The sequence below is a fragment of the Citrus sinensis genome, chromosome 5 (assembly GCF_022201045.2).
Source record: "Citrus sinensis cultivar Valencia sweet orange chromosome 5, DVS_A1.0, whole genome shotgun sequence".
NCBI classification, from domain to species: domain Eukaryota; kingdom Viridiplantae; phylum Streptophyta; class Magnoliopsida; order Sapindales; family Rutaceae; genus Citrus; species Citrus sinensis.
The window spans coordinates 20,074,287-20,094,916 of record NC_068560.1 but is presented as its reverse complement, the minus strand read 5'-3'; the positions used below and the strand labels follow the sequence as shown (position 1 = coordinate 20,094,916).

At 29.8% G+C, this 20,630-nt stretch overlaps 2 protein-coding genes and 1 long non-coding RNA gene across 3 annotated transcripts in view; all 3 read right to left on the bottom strand.

The window, feature by feature from the left end:
• The window catches only part of LOC107176158 (uncharacterized), an 85,480-nt gene that overhangs the window by 27,439 nt on the left and 37,411 nt on the right, over positions 1-20,630 (bottom strand). The gene's annotated exons all lie outside the window — the stretch shown is intronic.
• LOC107176159 (uncharacterized) lies at positions 7,695-13,316 on the bottom strand. Its single transcript, XM_052442641.1, has 7 exons — positions 13,174-13,316; positions 12,078-12,206; positions 11,752-11,907; positions 10,797-11,273; positions 10,106-10,240; positions 8,886-9,328; positions 7,695-8,332 (listed from the first exon to the last, which is right to left on the bottom strand). The coding sequence occupies exons 1-7, from the start codon at positions 13,283-13,285 to the stop codon at positions 7,727-7,729; spliced, it is 2,058 nt and encodes a 685-aa protein (XP_052298601.1). The 5' UTR covers positions 13,286-13,316; the 3' UTR covers positions 7,695-7,726.
• Positions 16,787-19,449, bottom strand: LOC102620417 (uncharacterized). The gene is made up of 4 exons (XR_370005.4): positions 19,022-19,449; positions 18,788-18,926; positions 17,567-17,673; positions 16,787-17,278 (listed from the first exon to the last, which is right to left on the bottom strand). It is a non-coding gene; the product is annotated as an uncharacterized LOC102620417 (long non-coding RNA).

Genomic DNA, 20,630 nt, shown 5'->3' with positions numbered 1-20,630 from the left:
TTTAAGAGTTACATAGTTTTGAAGCAAAACCTTAATTTTGTTTTCTGAAGTGCATTAAATTGTTTCTGCCAGTCAAAACTAAACAGGTTGCATTCGTTTGGTCATAACGTTGTCTATAGAACTCCAAATTCAGTTATGTAAAATTCTAACAAAAGCTAATTCAAAGATCTTTCCAACATTAATATATGGATTGCATTCTAATCCGTCCAATTCATTCCCAGTTTAATTTTGAATTTTATTCATCTGTACTGTGTTTTCGATTCAAAATATTATCATGCATCTCATTCGATTTTTTGCATTTCACTTAATATTAATGACTTATTTGTGTTAGATTATACTTTCTTATCATTCTTCTACTTAGTTTAGGATTGATGGTGTCTTAACTTGGATCAAAATCTTCTTTCTCAATCCTTACCTTGTGAAAGTAGGATTTCTACCCCTCTTTGGACTAGATTGACTTATCGATATAAGGAAGCCTCTAAGATCATTTATTTTCACTCAATTTTCTTAGCTTCCTCATTATAATTTCAGCTGGTTTAAATTCTTCACTTTTGCAAACTTTTGGCAAGAGAGAGGGAGATTTAAAACAAAGTCATCATTAATTGTATAATGCAATAAGTTAAGGGGAGTAGTTTATCAATTTTAGGAAGAGCTTTATTTTTGTTAAAGAACTTTTTAGATCTTAGGATTCTAACTCTTAGGGGGAGTTTATCTTTTTATTGATCTTGATTTTGTGCTTAATATTGTCTTGCAATTTATTGATTAACAAAATAAGTATTTTATTTTTAATTCTTGCATTGGTTTATTTGATGGACTAACATGCTAGTTGCCTATTATTTTGCTTAGTTCTTTATCGTTGTTTGTGCTTGTTTCAGATTCATGTTTTAGTGCCAAGGTTTCATTGAAGACGTGAAACGACCCGCCCCGACCTCTACAGGGCGTATATTACTGATAGATGCTTAAAAAATAAAAATAATAATCATTTTACAATCTATGAAAATTATATCCTCAAAAATATAAATATATAACGCAAACTGGAGTAGAAGAATTTAAAATTCATGCCAAACCATCTAATTCCTCCATTCAAGTCCTTCTCGATGCTTATCACGAATCAATCCTGATTTACGGAAACTGAATCACAATAAACTATAATGAGTACGAAACTCAGTAAGTAAACCAGTTTTGCATATACCAAAATACATACATACATATATAGTGCAAATGAATGACGTGCCATGGTATTCGAAAACATAGTAAAACAAATCATCAAAATCTCATTCTGTCTTTCTCAAACTTTTACATTCTCTTTCAAACCACTTACTTGAGCTACCTTCATTCGATTACCACTTAGTAGGACACTCCCTTAACTTTCATAACTTTCATACTCTTTCATACTCTTTGGGCTTCTAGCCAATGTGTCATTCGCCCACTTATCTCATAATTATAGAAACATCTAGAGTGTCCTCCACTAAGCCAGTAACGAATTCAAGCATCTAAGCCAAAACTGTAAAACAATATTTCTTTCTTCAAATTTCGTTTCCTAAAATCAACTTTCTTATTTTACAGAAAACATAATGCATTTTCGTGCTCATGCCAATGAAATATTCACACATACGTATGCCCATGTCCATAAACACACATAACAACACATCATATCAACACATCGTATAAACACATGGGCAGAACATATAAATCAATATCCATACATATATAAAAATAGGTTTTCCAAACATGTCAAACAAATATAGTGTTTATTGTGATTCGTTTGGAAATCTAGTTTACTTACCTCTTGGTATCCTAGAGTAACAAATGCACATCGATATCATTGGCCTAAAAATAAATAAAAATACTCTCATAAGAAAAAAATTAAACCATAATCATAAACTCCAATATTCTCAAATTCCTCAATATAATCACATTCCATACTTAACCTCAAATAATTTTAATTTAAATCATAAATCATCAAAATACTCATAATTCTTGAAATTAGGGAATTACCCTCAAATATCAAAATTACCAAAATGCCCTTGAATTCAATATTACCAAAACACCCTCAAATATCAAAATTACCAAATTAACCTTAAAATCATAAATTACCAACTTTATCCTCAATTTTGGCAATTACTAAAATACCCACAAAATCTAAAATTACAAAATTGCCCTTAGGCTTTGAAATTATGAAAATACCCTTGCCAGTCAACGGTCATCGAAATTCAACCGATGGCGATGGGAAGCTGAGAATTGAAAGTTCAAGCCACGCTAAGTCCAATGGTGGCGGTGGTGACCTCCCACACACGGTGATGGCTCCGGATCGAGCTCCCGAAGTCGTGAATCCTTCAACGGCCGATCAACGGCAAAACGACGTCCCCGGCGTCAGTGGTTAGTCAGAAATGGTAGAGGGAAAGGTAAGGAACAAAACCCAAGTGATGGCTTCATCGGAAACTGGCGAAATCACGGCGAATCGAGGCGGCGATTTCGCGTAACTTCAAAGCTTTGATCGGTGGCTTTCCGATCGATTTCCGGTGGCAAGGATAGCATGGATACGTTGCTCGTCTCTCAAGCTTCAATTCGGTACCAACCTTGACCGGAACGGTGGCCAGAAATGGGAGAACCAACCGGGTCGCGCTCGCGGGTCGGGTTGGATCCGGTTCAGTTTCTCCTCTCTCTTTCTTCTCTTATCTCTTTCCTTTCTCTCTCTCTCTTAATTTATAAGGGTGGTCAACAGGGTCAAAATCGGGTGTGGGGTATTACAAGACGTGTATAGGATTACTTTTGCCACAAGGATGCCAAAAGGGTAGATTATTAAGTCCATTATTTATAAAGTTGGCATCTTACGACAAGTTTAGTTAAATTAGAATTTTATTGATGAATATCTTGTAATAGGGTTTAATTTATTAATTCCTTAATTTTGTGAAATTTCAATTTATTAGGAATATTTGTTTCCTAGTTTAATTAGATGTTTAATTTAGCAAGTCAATTAGTGACAGATTCTATAATTGGTGCGTAAAATTTATTTAGAGCAAGAAGCTAGTTCAAACAGGAAGTTTATCAAATGCTCTAATATATTTCTTAGGAGACAAGTAAGACAAAAATATCATATCTATTCTTATTTAGATTTTTAAGAATTATAAGAGAAAAAAAACTTTTGTTTACAAAGAATCCACATCTTTCAAGACTTGTGATTTTTGTGAAACTCTAATACCTATATAAAGAGAGGTATTCCACAATTGAAGTAACAGAAAACAAAGCATAAAGTAGAGAAGCAAAATTTGGCCTCCTCTATAGAGAATCCGGATTTGGCACACGATGTTGTGTTGATTTGTTTTCTTGTCTTCTTCATTCATGCCTTGTAACGAAACTGTTTTTTTTTATCTCTGTGGAGTGTCTATATAGATATTTTATCACTAGATATTAAAAAATTGAAGAATTATTATTGATCACTTTGCGAAGTGCCTTGAAGATCAAGATCAAGAGAGGTAGCGGTTATTCAAGAGAAGCAGATTCAGTCTAAGGTTGAGTAAGCTGTATGGTCATAAATTGTAAATGAGAGTCTTAAGTTCAGTAAATTCATATGTTCTAACACTTCAAATTAGTGAATTTCTTTTCTAGGCATGGCCTCGTATATGTAGGATCGATTAATCCAAATCACGTAAAAATCTCCATATCATTTAATTTCTACAATTTATTGTTTTCAGCAAAATTAATGATTTGATGAGGATGAACAGTAACATAAACAGTACTCATGAGTAGTTATTGTAAACAATATTCATGAATAGTAACTGTGAACAGTAAATTAATTTTATGTTTCTAATATAATTAGGTTAATTATCTTGGAAATTTTCTCAGGCTTCACTCTATTAAGAAATTAATTAATTAAGTCATTGATTAATTAGTTCTTGGATTTTAATTGTCTATATCTATTTGTAATAGATCTAAATTTTCTCACTTTTTACTTGCACCAAATGCCAAAATTTGTTAGTTTTATCACTTTTCTTAGTAGAAACCATTTTTTTTCTTAAAATTTTTGCATCAATGGGTTATTATGAAAACTATAAAAGAAAAATGATAAAACTAAAGAATTATATGGAAAAAGTGGCAATTACACTTATCTGATATATTTTACACACTCATTTAATAAATTTAATAAATTGAAATGAGATACGTCAGGAGAAAAAATGATGTATGATGGTGACCATATTGTAGCAAGATGCATGAAATCTCTAAGTGTCCTGAATTGTTCAGGAAGATTTTGTAAGGATTGATTATCTCTGTGCTCTAAAAAGTTATCAATTCTGATGTCAACTATGTCTAAGGAGATGAAAATGATTTCTTAATTAATTTGCCACTATCTGTGCAAGACCAACATCCCTATAATGCTGATGAAGTGTGTTAAATTAGGAAGATGGTGCACAAACAAATGGATAATGCATAAAACACCAAATGAAATTTGTACAATTAGAATAAAATGAAAATTAAATAAGCAAATAATAATAAATGTACAAAAATTAAAAATAAATAAATGCGAAATAAAAATAAATAAACTGAAAATTAATTAATTAAAATTAAAATATTAGACACAGCCATAAAAACAAAATAATTAATGGCAAACAATAAATAACATATTAACAAAATATTAATAATTTAGGCAGTATTTTAAAACCATCCATATAATAAAATGTAAATTAATTGTGGAATAAAAGTTATATTACAATTTAGGTAGGTAAACCGACCATATAAATTAACAAAAAAAAGAAAAAAAAATAAAAGAAAAAGTGTGGAAATTAAAGCAAAGAAAGAAAAAAAAATACTTACCTCAAGAGGTGGAACTTTCACCTTTTTTTAAAACAACTTTTAAGAATTATCAGCAATTAAATTAAGTTCTGGGCCTTAATAGTAATTTTAAAAGTCTAATTAAATTCAAGTCCATTATGTTCATAAAGTCAAAAAATCCGAGTTCACATAGTTCTAAAATTCAAAAGTATAAAGAATAAGTTATAATCTAAAGATTCAAGTTCCAATTTAGTTTAGGGACTGAGTTGCAACAGTGTTTAGTTTAAAATGAGATTCTTCACAAGTTTTATAGCAATTCTATGATTACAAGAGAGAAGAAGGAGCTAACTGAAATTTTACGAAAGAAAAATTAGAACCAAACAAAAGAATGACGTAAATGAGGATGCAAAACATAGATAATAATTGACAAAAGAGAATAATAAAATAGAAATGAAGTTGACACCAAATTTAAGAAACTTCATGGCAACGGTGTTCAAAACTTGACACGACTCAAAAGTATTATTTACTCTCAAGTATAAAAGTGTTTGTTTATAATATAATTCAGTGAGTCTGGGGCAGTAGCGACTCGACCTCTAGACAATTTTGGCAGTTGCATAGAGCCCCGTTTTACATGAAAGCTACACGAGATGAATATTGTGTATATAAAGGGAGAAAGTGAATTTAAAATTCATTATTATTTATTTAATTTATTATTATTTAATTATCTTTTCCTAAATAAACTATCAAATTCCTATAAAGTTTATTTAATGTAGTACTTAGTAATTTTAATTTCTACAAAACCGATAAATTAATAGTTTCAATTCTACAAATTCTCCATTTCATTGATAGAATTAATATGTTATATTTCAAAAGTTTTATATTCATTTTAAACTTCTATAAAAGCCCCACATTTTATTACTTATCCATTAAATTTTTCCTCCAACAATCAAGACATGATATGTTCTTGGTGTTTGAGAGAAAGAAAGAGAGAGAGGGAAAAAAATCTTGCTTCCTCTACTTTCCACTCCATAAGAAAAAGAAAAAATCTTATAGTTCTCTGTATTCTCTGTGATTATTGATCATTACTCAAATCCTCAAACAATTAATATAAACATAAGTTAATTTATGATTTCATCTCAAATTTCAGATTTTATCTTTTTATTATTCTCTTAATTAGTTGTGTTATTTCTTTTTTCTTATTTCTTTTTAATAAATTATTTTATTCATCTAATTTTTCTTGTGTATGCTTGTTTTATATATTTTGAAATAAAACTATATTGAAAACTTTTAGAGAATAGAACAATAGAAAAATTAGTTTAATTTAGAAAAGGAGTAGTAAAAAAGATATAATTTGAGTTAAAAAAATAAGTGGAAATGTTATAATTGAATTAAAATTTCATGGATTAGCAACAGTAGAATAGAATTTTATTTAATAATTTTACATTTTAGAGTGTTTAAAGAATTGATTTTCAATAAATAATATATATTATCCTAAATTTTAAGAAAAACTAATTAAAACCATTTACCTAAACCCCCAAATATAGTTGAGCCGACCCTAGTCTGGGGTTAGACCACAGGAAATTTAAAATCTAGCACTCAATTACTAAACAAAGAAAATTACGTATAGGAAAACAAATTAATAGGAATCAATCTAAAAATATGCTAAAATTACGTGATCTAGTCTTGGATTTCAAATTATGGTTATAACACTCTCTCATATTTGTATTTTACATTTATTTTACGAGTTAATTATTATGTCCTTAATTCTTAACTAACCATTACTGTGGATAAATCTAGAACCAAGTATCTAATGTGCTGCAACTATATTAAATTGTCAATATTATGTCAAAATACCATATAAATCTGATGACATCTAAATCTATAAATTAACCTGATATAAAAAAAACTGGTAAGGAAAAAATACAACAAATAAAATAAACTTTAAGACTCACTTGAGAGAGTATTTAATTAATAATTTGAATTATTGAACTTCACCTTTCACCGCAACTTAGAAAATTAGCCACCCATATTGATAAACAAAATATTCATTTCATTTAACAAACTTCTTAAATATACTACAAGAAAATTAACTACAAAAGAAGAATTTTTTTTTTCTAATTTCAGTCTCAACTCCTCCTCTTCTCTGCCCTCTCCCTTTCCATCTCCATATTCTTGCCTTTTATAGGCAACTAGTCATGTCATCTTCTTTTATTTTATTATTATTTATTTTTTTATAATATATATACATAGAAATGTGTGGTAGTCAAGTGGCAAAATGCCCACCTGATTGTCGCGAGCCTGTTGCTCACTTTCCTTTTCTTTATTTTTTTATGAATTACATTTTCTTAATAATGCATTCCAAATGGCTCTAGCAATTTTTCTTTATTTCCTGCTTTCAATTCCCATTCTCTCTTTATTCTTGAAATATTTACAATATAAAAATTAACATATTGTAAATTAACATAAAAATTTATTAGGCGAGTATTAAGATAATTTAGAAATAATGAGCACATTAATTAATATTGTAAATGAAAAATTGATAATTTTATATTTAGTAAATGTACACTTTTTAGTGTTAATCAATTATTAACTTTGTGTGCTTCTTTCTCTTGACTTGATGTATATTTATTTCTTATACATCCATCTAAGTCATTTAATTTATTTAAAAATAAACACCTAATAAATATTGTATTTAAAAATTTTTACTTGACAAAGTTTCCAGGCTGGATAAATATCACGTTTATTTATTCATAATCAAGATTTATTTAATTATTATGTTCTCATTTATTAGCTATTAATCATATAAGTGTATTTGCTTAAAGATGAGATTAGGAGCCTTGGCCCACTATTAAATATAGAATCTATAGTGTTCCTAAAACACTGAACTTTTTCTATTCTCTTAAAGCACCCATGAGTTTTCCTCAAGCTTGACAATTGGGGTCCAAATTTCTAGCTTTCAATATTTTGGTCCAACTAGAAACCTAGAACGACTAGTGGAATAGAGTATGTCTCCCTGAAGGCGACATTGCAATAGAAGATACAGAGCGACTGGAAGAAATACAAGTATAATGGTAAGCATAGAGAAACAATTCATTCTATCACGATAAGCCAAGAAAAAACTTGAGCTAAAGGATAGCATCATGGTTGCTAAAGCTATAAAGAGTGTTAAGAGTCCGAATGTTAACTTGAATGGTAACCGCTTCAGAAAGTCATTTTCTCTGTATCGGGACGTGATCAGAATGGACAAGAAAATCAACATTGAGATGCAAGAGCAGGAAAATGCGATTGCTTCTGACATGAGAAAAATATGAAACCAAATCTTTGAGTGGAAATTGGGCGTTCCTTCTCCATCTTTGTTGCCACCTGGTGGAGTGAAAGCTGCCTGAAACACCCCGGCAGTTGCTAGTGTTGCAACTATCGAGCATGACTCTGCTCTACTCTTCATCCATTTTTCAGCTTCTTCCAACAACGTTTTGTGCTCATCGGTGAATAACTCCCATGGTGTTTTTCCATCATTATTCTTCATTTCTTTGAATGAAGGTTTGACGATGGTTTCCACCTCCTACCAATTAATAACATTTTTAATAAAAATGCAATATTAAGAAGTATATATATACAAAAATTCTTAGGTGCACTTCATAGAAGGCATACTTTTACCTTTATAGTTATATTGATGCAAAGTCTTTTACAGTATTATAAAAGGTGTTTACACTAATGTAAGAGAGCGCTGCACTTGAGAATAATTATATATATGGGAGAGGTCCCTCAACATAAGATTTTGATGTAACAAAGTGAATTAATTTTTTATCCATGAGATTCACTCAATCCTATATATATATATATGTTTACAACGCTGTGGAAGTATATACATACTGTTGTTAACTTGTTCCAGATTTTAATAAAATCCAAAATTTTGAAACTTAAGAACGATCATATAACGACTCTATATATGACACGATTGAATTAGGTAAAAATAATAATACAAATTAACTTCTTCCTCAAAAGTGTGTAGGAGGGGTTCCTCTTTGTTATCAAAAGGCCAGCCAAATGTACCTAGCTATAAATCAAGTAATTGTTAACTACGACCATAGTGAAATAATAAATAAAACATTTACCTTAAAAGTTTTTAATTCTTTCTGCATTTCTAGAGCTGCTCCGGGCACCTTACTGATTGGTTTTGGATTTGAATATTGTGCTGCTAGATGCAGTAAGTTATTACCAGACACATCTACATATGTTGCTATCAACTCCTTATCGAAGCCCATCTCATATATTAGTTTGAAGGTATCTGCATGACGGTGCATAACTGCAATGTGAAATATGCTTCGACCATTTTCATCTAATTGATGAACCAAGTCAGGATAAGAACGAGTGAGCACAGCCAAGAATTTGAAGTTCCCCGAGTGAGCTGCATCGAATAATAATTTTGAAGGTTTACTGATAAGTTTCAGGACGTCCTTGTGTGTGCTTTTTGATATTTCTTTCCATAGACATTTGACTAATTCAAGTGCCTGAGTTGAAGAGTCTGTATTGTTGGTGATGAACTTTATTCCTGGAACTGAAAGACAGAAAATTACAAGTTATCATTTAAGAGCTCGCACTAGTAAATCAACATGGTTTTCTATCAATACTCGATCCAATTTCTTAGCCTGAGGAAAACATTATTATGCACATGATAAGGAACATATCCCACACTGAGATTAGTTACATCAGCTAATAATATAAGCCTAACTCTTACTTTTTTACCTAACTTTCAAGGATGAGTTAGACTCATATATAGCTTTTTATATGGTAGACTTGTGCACAAGTGAGCCACAATATCTTTGCTTAAAGCGTGACAAGTACTAATAAAAAAGACTGGCTTGTATGTAATGGTGATAAGGAACATATGTCATTAATAGTGTTACTGGTCTAACCAACTCTTGAGGTAGTAACTCATATGCGCTATCATCATTACTGTAGTACTAGCCTACTAGGTTAATATTTGAAGAGGGGAAAATTAGTATATTTTGCATGGTAAATTAAATTTTATTTATGTCTCTTGTCTTGTTTTGTATACATAGATAGGAGAGAAACTTATATAAGTCAAGCATATTGAATCAGCATAATAAGTTGGTGCGTTTGACCAATAAGAATTTGTCATTTGAGTAGGTTAAGTGAGACCCACCAACTTCAATTACAAGATTTTTAAAGTAAAACGTACCCACCCATCCCAAACGACAAGATTATATTGATTGGTCTTACTACCTCAACATCCTCACATAGATAGATAGAGATTGAATATAATCACAACTTATATATGTACTTTAATTAAGCATAATTAAAACCTAATTACCTTTCAACCATCCCGGACAACTGCTGGTAAATGCTGAGGGATTTCTAGCCAACATATGCATAGCTGTCCCATATTTCGCATGAGTAGCCCCAGCTAGCAGCTTTTTATTCTTCTTTAGCAATTGCAGCGCCAAACCTGAGCAATTCACTCAAATGTTTTTGTAAAACAGCAGAAAACATGACTCTTCAAACTGATTTTGGTTCAACGAGGCGATAATAATGTCAACACTGTAAGCACATGCATGACGAAGCCAAAATATAGAATTTACAGTTAAAAGCATGAAAAGAAAAGAAAAATGAGCTAATTTTTAGTTAATATTCTAATTCTTTTTCGGCCTAGGATTCCTACGCGTCAACATGTTCAAAAAATTAAGGTAAATGGGAGTCATACGTGTTGATAAAATAAAATAAAATTTTTTATCTTGTTTCATATAGAATAAAAAAGACCAAAAAAAAAAATCTGTTTGATAACAACTTTAGGAATTACTGACCCTTAGAACCACTTTAGAATTGTGTCGCACTCAATTATGAAATATACGCAACACATTTGGCCATTTCTTATTAGTTGTAAAATAGTGCCGAACGGTTATAAAATTTTATAAATCATTTAAACGGATACAGGTTTCTCCTAAAAAGTTAGCTTTTCTTTGGGGGATCATCCAATAAAAAGAAGAAATTGAACATATTCTTACCATACAAACCAGTTTCGATGGAGACAAAAAAAGTATTTTCTAGGTCGTCTGGTTCCAAATTGTCTTCATTTTGACGATATAAAAATGATGCCATTTTACTTTTCCCAAACAAAGCAGCAATGTAGAGCGGCGTCATCTGGCCACCGCCTCGGATTGTCAACAAATTTGGATTCCTTTGCAGCATAAACTGAGCGATTTCTACACTCCCAACAGCAGCAGCGAAACAGAATGCTGTGTTTCCATTTTCATCTTGCAACGATAGCAAGTTGTCATGCCCCGTCAATTCTACCATTTGCTTTACAAAGTTTGTTTGTTTTGCTCCTGTTGCAACGTGAAGAATAGTTTGATATCCCTTTGTTACAGCTGCACGTAGCATCGACTGATGATCGTCTCCTAATATACGTTTTGCTTCGTTGCAGTCACCTTTTAATGCAGCCTTATAGAGAGGCACACATTTGTGGCTGTACAGTTTTTTATCTGCAACTCAATTTTGGTGGGTCCATGTTCGTATCGTTCATGCAAAAATAAAACGAATTAGACATCCACTCTTCAAAATATATCAATTTATAATGCTTTAGTTTTATCCTTTAACTGAATGAAGGAATCCCTTATTGAAAGATTACTATATTTAGGAATATGTTTAAGTGCGACGAGTACAAATTCTTTTACAACTTTTGTAAAAGTGTGTTCTCACTTTATAATAAAGTGCAAATATCCGTATCTGAGCAAAATTTTTCGAAGAGGAAGCTCTCATTTTACTAAAATAAAAAACAAACTAAAAGATAGAAAAAAAATACAGTTTTCAAAGCAATGTTTATTGTCTTTAATTTTAACAGATTAAAATTTATATTTTTCTATGTTTTAGCTCGGTTCTCATTTATTCCTAATAAAAAATGGACTCTATGTGCTGATAAGCCAAAATGGTATGCATGAATGTTAATGTATAAGAACTCACCTTGAAGTAGATGAAGGGATGGCAAGTTGAATTGAGATGAAGTACCACCCTGGTTTGTGTCTGAGTCAGGGGCCTGAGTGGAATTAGAATTTATATCTGGCGTTTGGATTGAAGATGAAGAAGAAGTTGAATGCACAATGTTTGCCTCCAGAAGTCCTATACATGTATATGTATGTATACATATATGAAGATGTGTCATTGTTTCTTTTTTGCAACAGTTAATAGTTACATCTTTTGTAATTAAGGATTAATGGTGCTTGAAAAAGCTGAATCACACATATAACAAGAACAAAGTCAGTAGTGTTTATACTCGACTCTTAAATTACCATTTTGGAGGGGTTGTACAGAATTAGCCGGATCTCGACCTGTTATTGAGATACTAATTTCTTGCTGCGATGCAGGAGCTACATTGGTACGTCTTCTCTCCATTTCTTCCGAAGCAACGTCATTGGTCACTTTAAATAATTAATGCACCATATAAACATGAAGTACTGATGCAAAGCAGGACAGACAACTATTATAGTAAAGACACTTTATCTATTCTACGAATATCTTATTTGATATATTTTCATGTTAGTAGTTTTATTGTTTAATTGTTTTGTTTTAGTGGATTTGCAAGCCTAGGTCACATGCGAGGCTTGGGTTATATATTAATATAAATAAGCGTATTTTATACCTTTAATTTAAAATCTGACTAGTGACTTGAGATTTGTTATTAATACTTTCTATATAATAAATTTAAATTTCGATCGGTCTTGTTATTTCTTGGTATTATGTGAATTAAGGAGACTTAATTGCCTAAATTCGTGGATACTCTTATAATCAGCGAGAATTTTTATTTCGGTGCTCTTATAACCAACAAAGTTTTGAAAATATCCGTATTAATCTATCACCATACATCAATTTATCCTTTTGCCGCCGAAAGATTTGCTGCAGGGGGTCCATGGAACACGTTGCATCAAAGTATATAGTAAACTTACTCCTTGTAAGTAAATATAGCAATTTTTTTCTTTGACTAATCATGTTAATTATTTTTCCATTACTAAAAAAATTCTCCATTGTTATTATTATTATTACTATTATTTACATTCATTCTCTTATATATATGCATAGAGAGAGAACTTATTAGATAAGGATTCAGTACTTTAATGAAATGCGAGATGATCTTTTACAAAAAATAAACTATTTATAGCATTGTAAAAAATCTATTCCATTTTTTTTTAATTGCGAGATTTCTTTTTAGAAACTCAATATAGAAGTATGTATATAATCAGCTTTTAGTTCTAGATCTTGTTTACAGCCATCATGAATTGTCTTTACTTTTACATTTACATTTACATCTAGATCTTGTTTACATTTACAACTTTTTAACATTGTTACTCAAATATATAGGGGGGAGAGAGAGACGAGGAGCTTAATTACCTGCATTTGACTCTGGGGCTTGTGTCGAATTATGTACTTCTAAAGTTGTGATTGAAGATGATCCATATTCTATATCTGAATGATGCATTGAATTGACATCGCTTGCCTCCATACACAAAAGCTTCTTCCTTACAACAATAGTAATACCCCTTTAATTTTAAGCAGTGTTAATGATGCATAAATTAATAAAAGTTCATGCATAACTCTCTTACTACATCTATATCAAGCAAAATTGTACTAAAAGTTAATAACTTTGAATTGATTTAAAGTATCAGTTGATTATATTCAACAAGGATAGTAAGTTCAGAAATTATTTGTATATATATTAAAAATTATCTATTCCAAAATCCTGAAGTAGGTAAGCACTATATTTATATACCCCATAAAATTTTCATTAAGAGGAAGACAATTTACCCAAAAATTAAAGAAAAAAGAAAAAAAAGCATATAGTAATGTAGATTTCCTCACAAAATTATCAATCTATGTAGCTAGGTACATATTGACACAAACAAATTTGACGCTTTCAGTGATGTTCGAACAATAACCTGAGTAACTGAAGATATGTAACTTGAAGAACTTGTAGAAAGAATACTTGAATAGTGTTGGTCGCCACCAGATTCTGTTTTCGTTTGAAAAGACTTATCCTTAATTAACTAGTAATTAACATTCCATGGTATGCCAGTATATATAGATCCTTCCCGATGTGCTTACTTCAATCCTAATTAAGGTGGGGTGACAGAAATAAATAATTAAGAACAATTGATGTTCCTTTATTCGATCCTTGAACAAATGCTCTCTCAGATAAAATAATTAAATAATATGAGCACTATCATTTAGCTTTAATTTCACGTGGGGTGACTCCCCAATTGAAACATACTTTCGGCGCAGATAAAAAAGAACCCACGGTTAGTGGTTTTGCCAATTTATAAGAAGCTCTCTCGTATAGGTTTGTTTACTCAGTGATGGAAAAATTCTCAGGTGCGGTGATATGATTATTCAAATTATTTCTTAGATTTTTTTTTTAATTTATATTTCTCGTTTTAGTTGTTATGTGTACTTCGGCTTAATATTTGTGTTAGTTACCAGTGTTTCTTGATCTTAAGCATTGGATTATTTTACTCCTATTCTTTAATTAGGTTTAAGTTTCATATGAAAGTTAACCAATTATTTAAACTAGCACTATCATCATCAATAACAACTCCACAGTATTGATTGACAACTATGGTTATCTATTAGTGGTGTTGGTCCTTTAAAGCACCAATAACATCTTTAGGAGATCTAAATTTCCTCAAATGTACCTATCTCTATCTTTTCTATTTTTATTTTGTTTCAGTTTTCATTACAGACAATTTGTGTCTAAAATATACCAACATTTGCATTTCATGAAATACTGACACGACTTTCATATAACATTGGAAAACGCCTTTATTATATTGTATAAGCCTTTATCAACATTACAATGAACTTAAAGTTTTGTGCGGGTATCAGTACTAGATAATGACCCCTTCGTGGCGATCGAGTAATCAACTTTAGACTCCTCATCATTCACTGTTGCAATAAAGGCATAAAGCTAAGACGAGAGGCTATGGGCAATGCACTTTTAAATAGCTTTAATTAATTTGAAGTGGGTCGGAATCCATTTAAAACCTCTTAATTAATTATGCTTAATTTGGAGAGGGTTGCATGTGAGCACATCATGTTATAAACGTAGCTACAAGGATTAATTATTGCACCTTCACTCAGATTCTTTGACCATGTTCATTTCATTACCTTCAAGGAAATTGCCGCTATGCTTACACAACAACTCAATGGTCTTTGTATAACGAAATTAATAGTAAGTCTTTACATAAGGAAAACGTCAGCCACCACCTCAATGGTCACAAAAATTTCTTAATTTCTTAAATAATAACAGAGATTTTTCCTTTTTTTTTTAACTATTATACCCTTTAGTTATAACAACAAAAAATTGACTTTAAATAAATTTTTAGAATAAATACGAATAAAAATTAAAATAATATAATATATGAAATAATGAAAATTTATAAATTATTTTCATTATTAATTTTTTTTATTAATATGTCATTTTTAATAATTGTAAAAATCTTTTTGACAAATTAATAATTTTAAATTAATTATATTTAACATTCAAAATAATTTATAAAATTTATATTATTTTATTTACAATTTTTAATTATGTCTGTATTAATATAAATCTTAATGTCAATTTTAGGATTAATAGATTTTAGTATTAATAAAATTAATTAGGATGGACTAATAATAACTTAATACTAAAAATAATTTTCATTATATATTTGATAAATTATTAATTATACTTATTGAACTATTTTATTTGTATTATACAATATTTTATTAATTATTTTTTATCTTATTAATATATATATATATATATATATATTAGTATTTATTTTGACTATAATCAAAGGGTATAAAAGTTAAAAAAACTTTTTAAAAAAATGAGTTTGTATGACCATATATAAAATCAATGGGTTTATGTGATCATTTAAACAAATACTACGGGTGTGGGTGACTTTTTCCCCTTTATATACTTATGTTGCCTTTCACTGACTTGGTCTTGGTCTTTAAGCGGATTAATTGTCGTATCAAGCAATCGAGTTACACTTTTCTTTCTGTTTCAAATATGGGCATATATCTACCAGGAAAAGAGAAATGATAAGAACTAACAGTTAAGTTCTAATTTAAATCTTGATTAATATTTTATTACAAAAACTTTAGTCATTAAAGAAGAAAATTAGTCACCTTATATTTTTTATGACAAAAAATAAATAATTTCACAATATTCGTGAAAAGACCGTCATAAAAAGTTCTAACGACTAAAATTATTTTTGTCATGTTAAAAATATGTTTTTGTGACAAAAATAATTGTCTTAAAATTAAGTTAAAATTTTCACAAATGGTATTCAAAATGGTCAAATTGGAGATTTAAAAATGCAATCAATAGCACTTCACATTTGTCATGATATGTGATTTATAGTGACAATAATTTTGTCTCAAGGGTATGTAAATGAAGTCACAACAATTACTAAAAATCATCATTTTAGAGATTCGAAGATACAATCAGCAATGCTATTTTTCTGCCATTGAAGTTTACATATCGCGTCATTACATAATCGTCGCAAGTAGTTGTCATTTGTGACAAGTTTTGCAAATAAAATTGGTAATTATTTTAGTCTCAAATTTATTTTAAGTACAATGTTTTTACCATTTCATGACTAATTATATTGTATCAACAAATTTTAAGTGACCACTATCTCTTATCATAAAATGTAAGCATTCGCAACTATAACATTTAGTCAGAAAAATTAACATGTTGCAACGGATTCTTTCATTGCAAAATATAGGTAATATAGTCTCAAATTATTTTTAATCATAATATACTTTATTATTTAATGAGTATTTATATTGTATTTGAAAAATTAAAATGACTACTTCCAATTGTCATTAAAAGAAAGCATCATTGACAACATATTGTAGTCACATAAATATTTAGTGACCAAAAAATTTTGATTCAAAAAAAGTATTCCATGAAAATTACTTTCATTTCAAATGAAAAGCAATATAGTCTAACATTATTTTTAAGGAAGATGTATGTTATTATGTTACAACTGGTTACATCGTACTAGAAAAATTGGTGTGACTATTGAATACAAGTATAGTCATTAATAAACAAACCAACAACAATGAGACTAACATAAAAAAAGACTTTAAAATATTTATTTATAATCCAAAAGATTCGAACACAAAGCATGACATTGGAATAATCCAAGATCAAAAGAATGTGTAAGTGAAAACGATAGTTGCTCTTTCATTAATCTCATGAAATCTTCAACTACCTGTAGTCTATAATCTTGTTTCTCAATCTTTTTTTTATTGCTCCTTAATCGTCTTCGCCATCTTTTGATTTTATTGACACAATGCAATGGTGGATGCTGACTTTGAAGGACCTGTCATTTTCTTCACAAAATCAGATTTATTTCCCAAAATGATTTCATAAATTTGATTATCAATTAATGGCTCAACACTTTCCTCGACATTGGAGTTTTTTCTTCATTTCTATCATTTAGTCCTGCATAATTAGAAGTTGAAAAATTAATATACCTTTAAAAATAATAAGAGAATCATGTCCTTATTGAATAATAAGCCCCATTGACTAAGAATAAACAAATAGTAAATAGCAAGATCGATAGCACTTGTAAAATATATGAGTGCAAAAATAACACAAAGTAAGAATGAAACATTAACTAAATTTTTCAAGCAAACATGTTCTCAATCCCAAATATATATACTTTCCATTCAAAATAAATATGTAAATTTAATTTCTACAATTAAATGTAAATAAATTGGAATAACTTACATATTAAGCATTTTGCTTCCATACTACTCCACCCTTTGGCCTCACTCTAGAACATCTTTTGAAACAAAGCAATCAATCCAGTAGACTCTTTAAGCATTTCCCTCTTCCTAATACAAAAGAAGAAAAGCATTTTAATATTTATAAACATGATACAAGCACATAATAGAAAAAGTTAAAACAAAGTCTCCATCATTTTGAGTACCATTTCATTCAGATATTGTACATAAGACTTTGATCCACCACGATGTACAGAAGACACTTTACTACGATTCTGTTTTTTTTTTTTTCCTCCTGAATTTAGTTTAGTGGCTCTAAAGAATAAATTACATAAAAGCTTGTTTCTATAGAATATTATAGTACACCAATTTTTCAAGAATTACCATATGTAATGATACATGAGACCCCGTAGATAAAAGAAAAATAAAAAAATATAACACTTGAACCATATATAAAAGCATAATAAAAAGGAAAAAAGGAAAAAAATGCTATATGTATCATCTTCTTCTAGTTAAACAATATAAACAGAATAAAAATATTAATAAATATACCAAAACCTTCAAAATTTTCTAAACATTCAAGTGGTTCAGATTAGAAAATGAAATAAATTTACAAGAAAATCAAGTAAGTGTATTCGTTGCGGTATTTTATCAAATAATTGGCGTGCAGCAACGTAAATAACAATAAAAACATGCAAGCTTTGTACTTTGAAAACACTCCTCCATTATTCATCCAATATAGGGCATGCACGTTGCTTCTTTGATATGCATCCCCATCGTTCTATTATTTTCATGCTGTCCATCCAAACCATTAGACACAAAGGGTAAATTAAAAAAAAAAAAGAATTCAAGGGAAAAAGCATTTAACTTTGACTCCTAAAAAATCAAGTGAATACCAGGAAAAAAAAAAAAGTTAATTGACCAGGGATTGATGCAGAATAAAACAAAAATAAAAGTATGACCTATCAAAAAAATGATCAATAGGGAGCAGTATACTAGGAAATAAACAAGGAAACAGGCCCCCCATATAGCAAAATGTTTCTTCACCTTCCCTATGGATTCTCATAGAGTTATTTGCAATTCTTCCAAACAAGGGAAGTAAGTGGAAACTAAATAAATAAAACTATGAAGTAAAAGAAATTTATAATACTATAATTGAATGCACTGTATTATGATACAAGCCTAGAACTAATGACAAGTCTTGGCTTTAACTTGAACTACTTACATATTGGGTGATCTTCTTGAAAATGCTACGCTCTCAGAGAGGACAAATGATGCACATAACATCCATTTTCCTGGAACAAAAGACGTACCCTTCGCATTTCTACATTAATTGCAACCTGAGCAAGAGCGATTCTTATGCACTGCCGTGAACCAAAAAATAAATAAGGGATACATATAAACCCAACATTCCATTAATTCACAAACATATATATGGAGGGTAAATTCAGTACTAAACCTCGTGAAAATCAAACTCCGGAGGCTTTAGAGAATCCATGGGCATGAATCTTTGGAAAGGTGAATTTTGTATCTTCGGGCCTATCTCTGTAGATTCCTCTGAATGCATCAGCCGATGAAATGCGAGGTCAAAGTTTCGCGCAAAATAGTCCAATATCATATTTAACAATAATCAATTGACCAACGAACTTGTAGCCTAAGGTTGCCTTGATTGAAAACAAGCACTCCATGGCAGCCTCCTCAAGATTTGTTTTGATTAACTGATTTTAAGTAATAAGAGGAGGGATACGGAAGAAAAAAGGGGTTTTCGGAGATTAGCAGAGACAAGAAAGGTAGGAATTTATAAATTTTTTTGTATCAAGTAAAATATTTTGGGCAAAATATAAGACAAGCGCTTGTTTTCTTTTTAGGCGGTTTAAATTTTTTTTTTCTTTGATAACATTTGTACACTATCACCAAATTAATGTTTCCTTTTGCGGTGCTATGTGGCACGCGCAACACTACTTAGTGGGATACATAGCATTTAACATTTACGACTAATTGACTAATAACTATAACAAAAATAAAATTTTATAATTGGGATATTTAATTGTAGCATTTTTTTTTAAGGAAATGCTATCATAGTTGACATTTAATAGCGTTGTGAAAAAGAAAAATGCCACCAAAAGAAGTGATATTTGTTGTAGTGTTTAAATATTAGGGACTGTTATTAAATTTTTTTTACAATATATTAAAATTGTCCGCTTGATTAGTATTGTGGCTGTGATAGTATCCCGTATCAGTATGAGTTCGATCATTGTCTGCAGCAACTTAATTAATAGTCTAATTATTATATAATTTGACCACAAAATCTTAGTGGTCATTTTAATATTTTCTACTAACATACATGAATTTACAGTATTAAGGTAATAATCCTACATATTAAAAATGTTTAAAAGACTATGACATCCTTAATTCAAAGATAAATTATATTAGTTCGAGTTATATTAAAATAAATAAATCTTACAAAAAAAGGAAAATAAATCAATACTTAATAAAATAAAGGGTAAAGTGCCATCCATCCCTTGGATGGAATACTTTACCCCTAAAAGTATGAAAACTTTAATTTACCTCTAATTTTTTATCAGAAGATGAGGGCAAATGGGGCATGCATTAATGATTTTTTGTTTTAATCAAAGTAAATGATGTCTCTAAATTAGTGAAAGAGCTTCAAAGAATAATGCTTTGTGCCTCAAATGGTTAGCCAAAATTCGTATTTTTTCTTAGTTACAAAACATTTTCATAGCCTATAATTATATTTCCCCGCCCTGTATTTTCTCATAAGAGATGATATATTATCCCTAAATGGTTAAAAAAAAAAGCCTTTTTGTGACTAATATAATGTTGTCACTAAAATTTTAATCATAAACTAAGTAAAATTTCATTGAAACAAAATATTTTGATCACATTATGTAACTATCTGTGACAACAAAAATGGGGTTTTAAAATTAGCTAAAATCATAATAGATTTAGAGACTAATATTTTATGTCATGGATGATTTGATCAAATTTACACCTCTTTTTTAGGAACAAAGTAAATTTGAAAAAAGAAAAAATATTTTGCCACTATA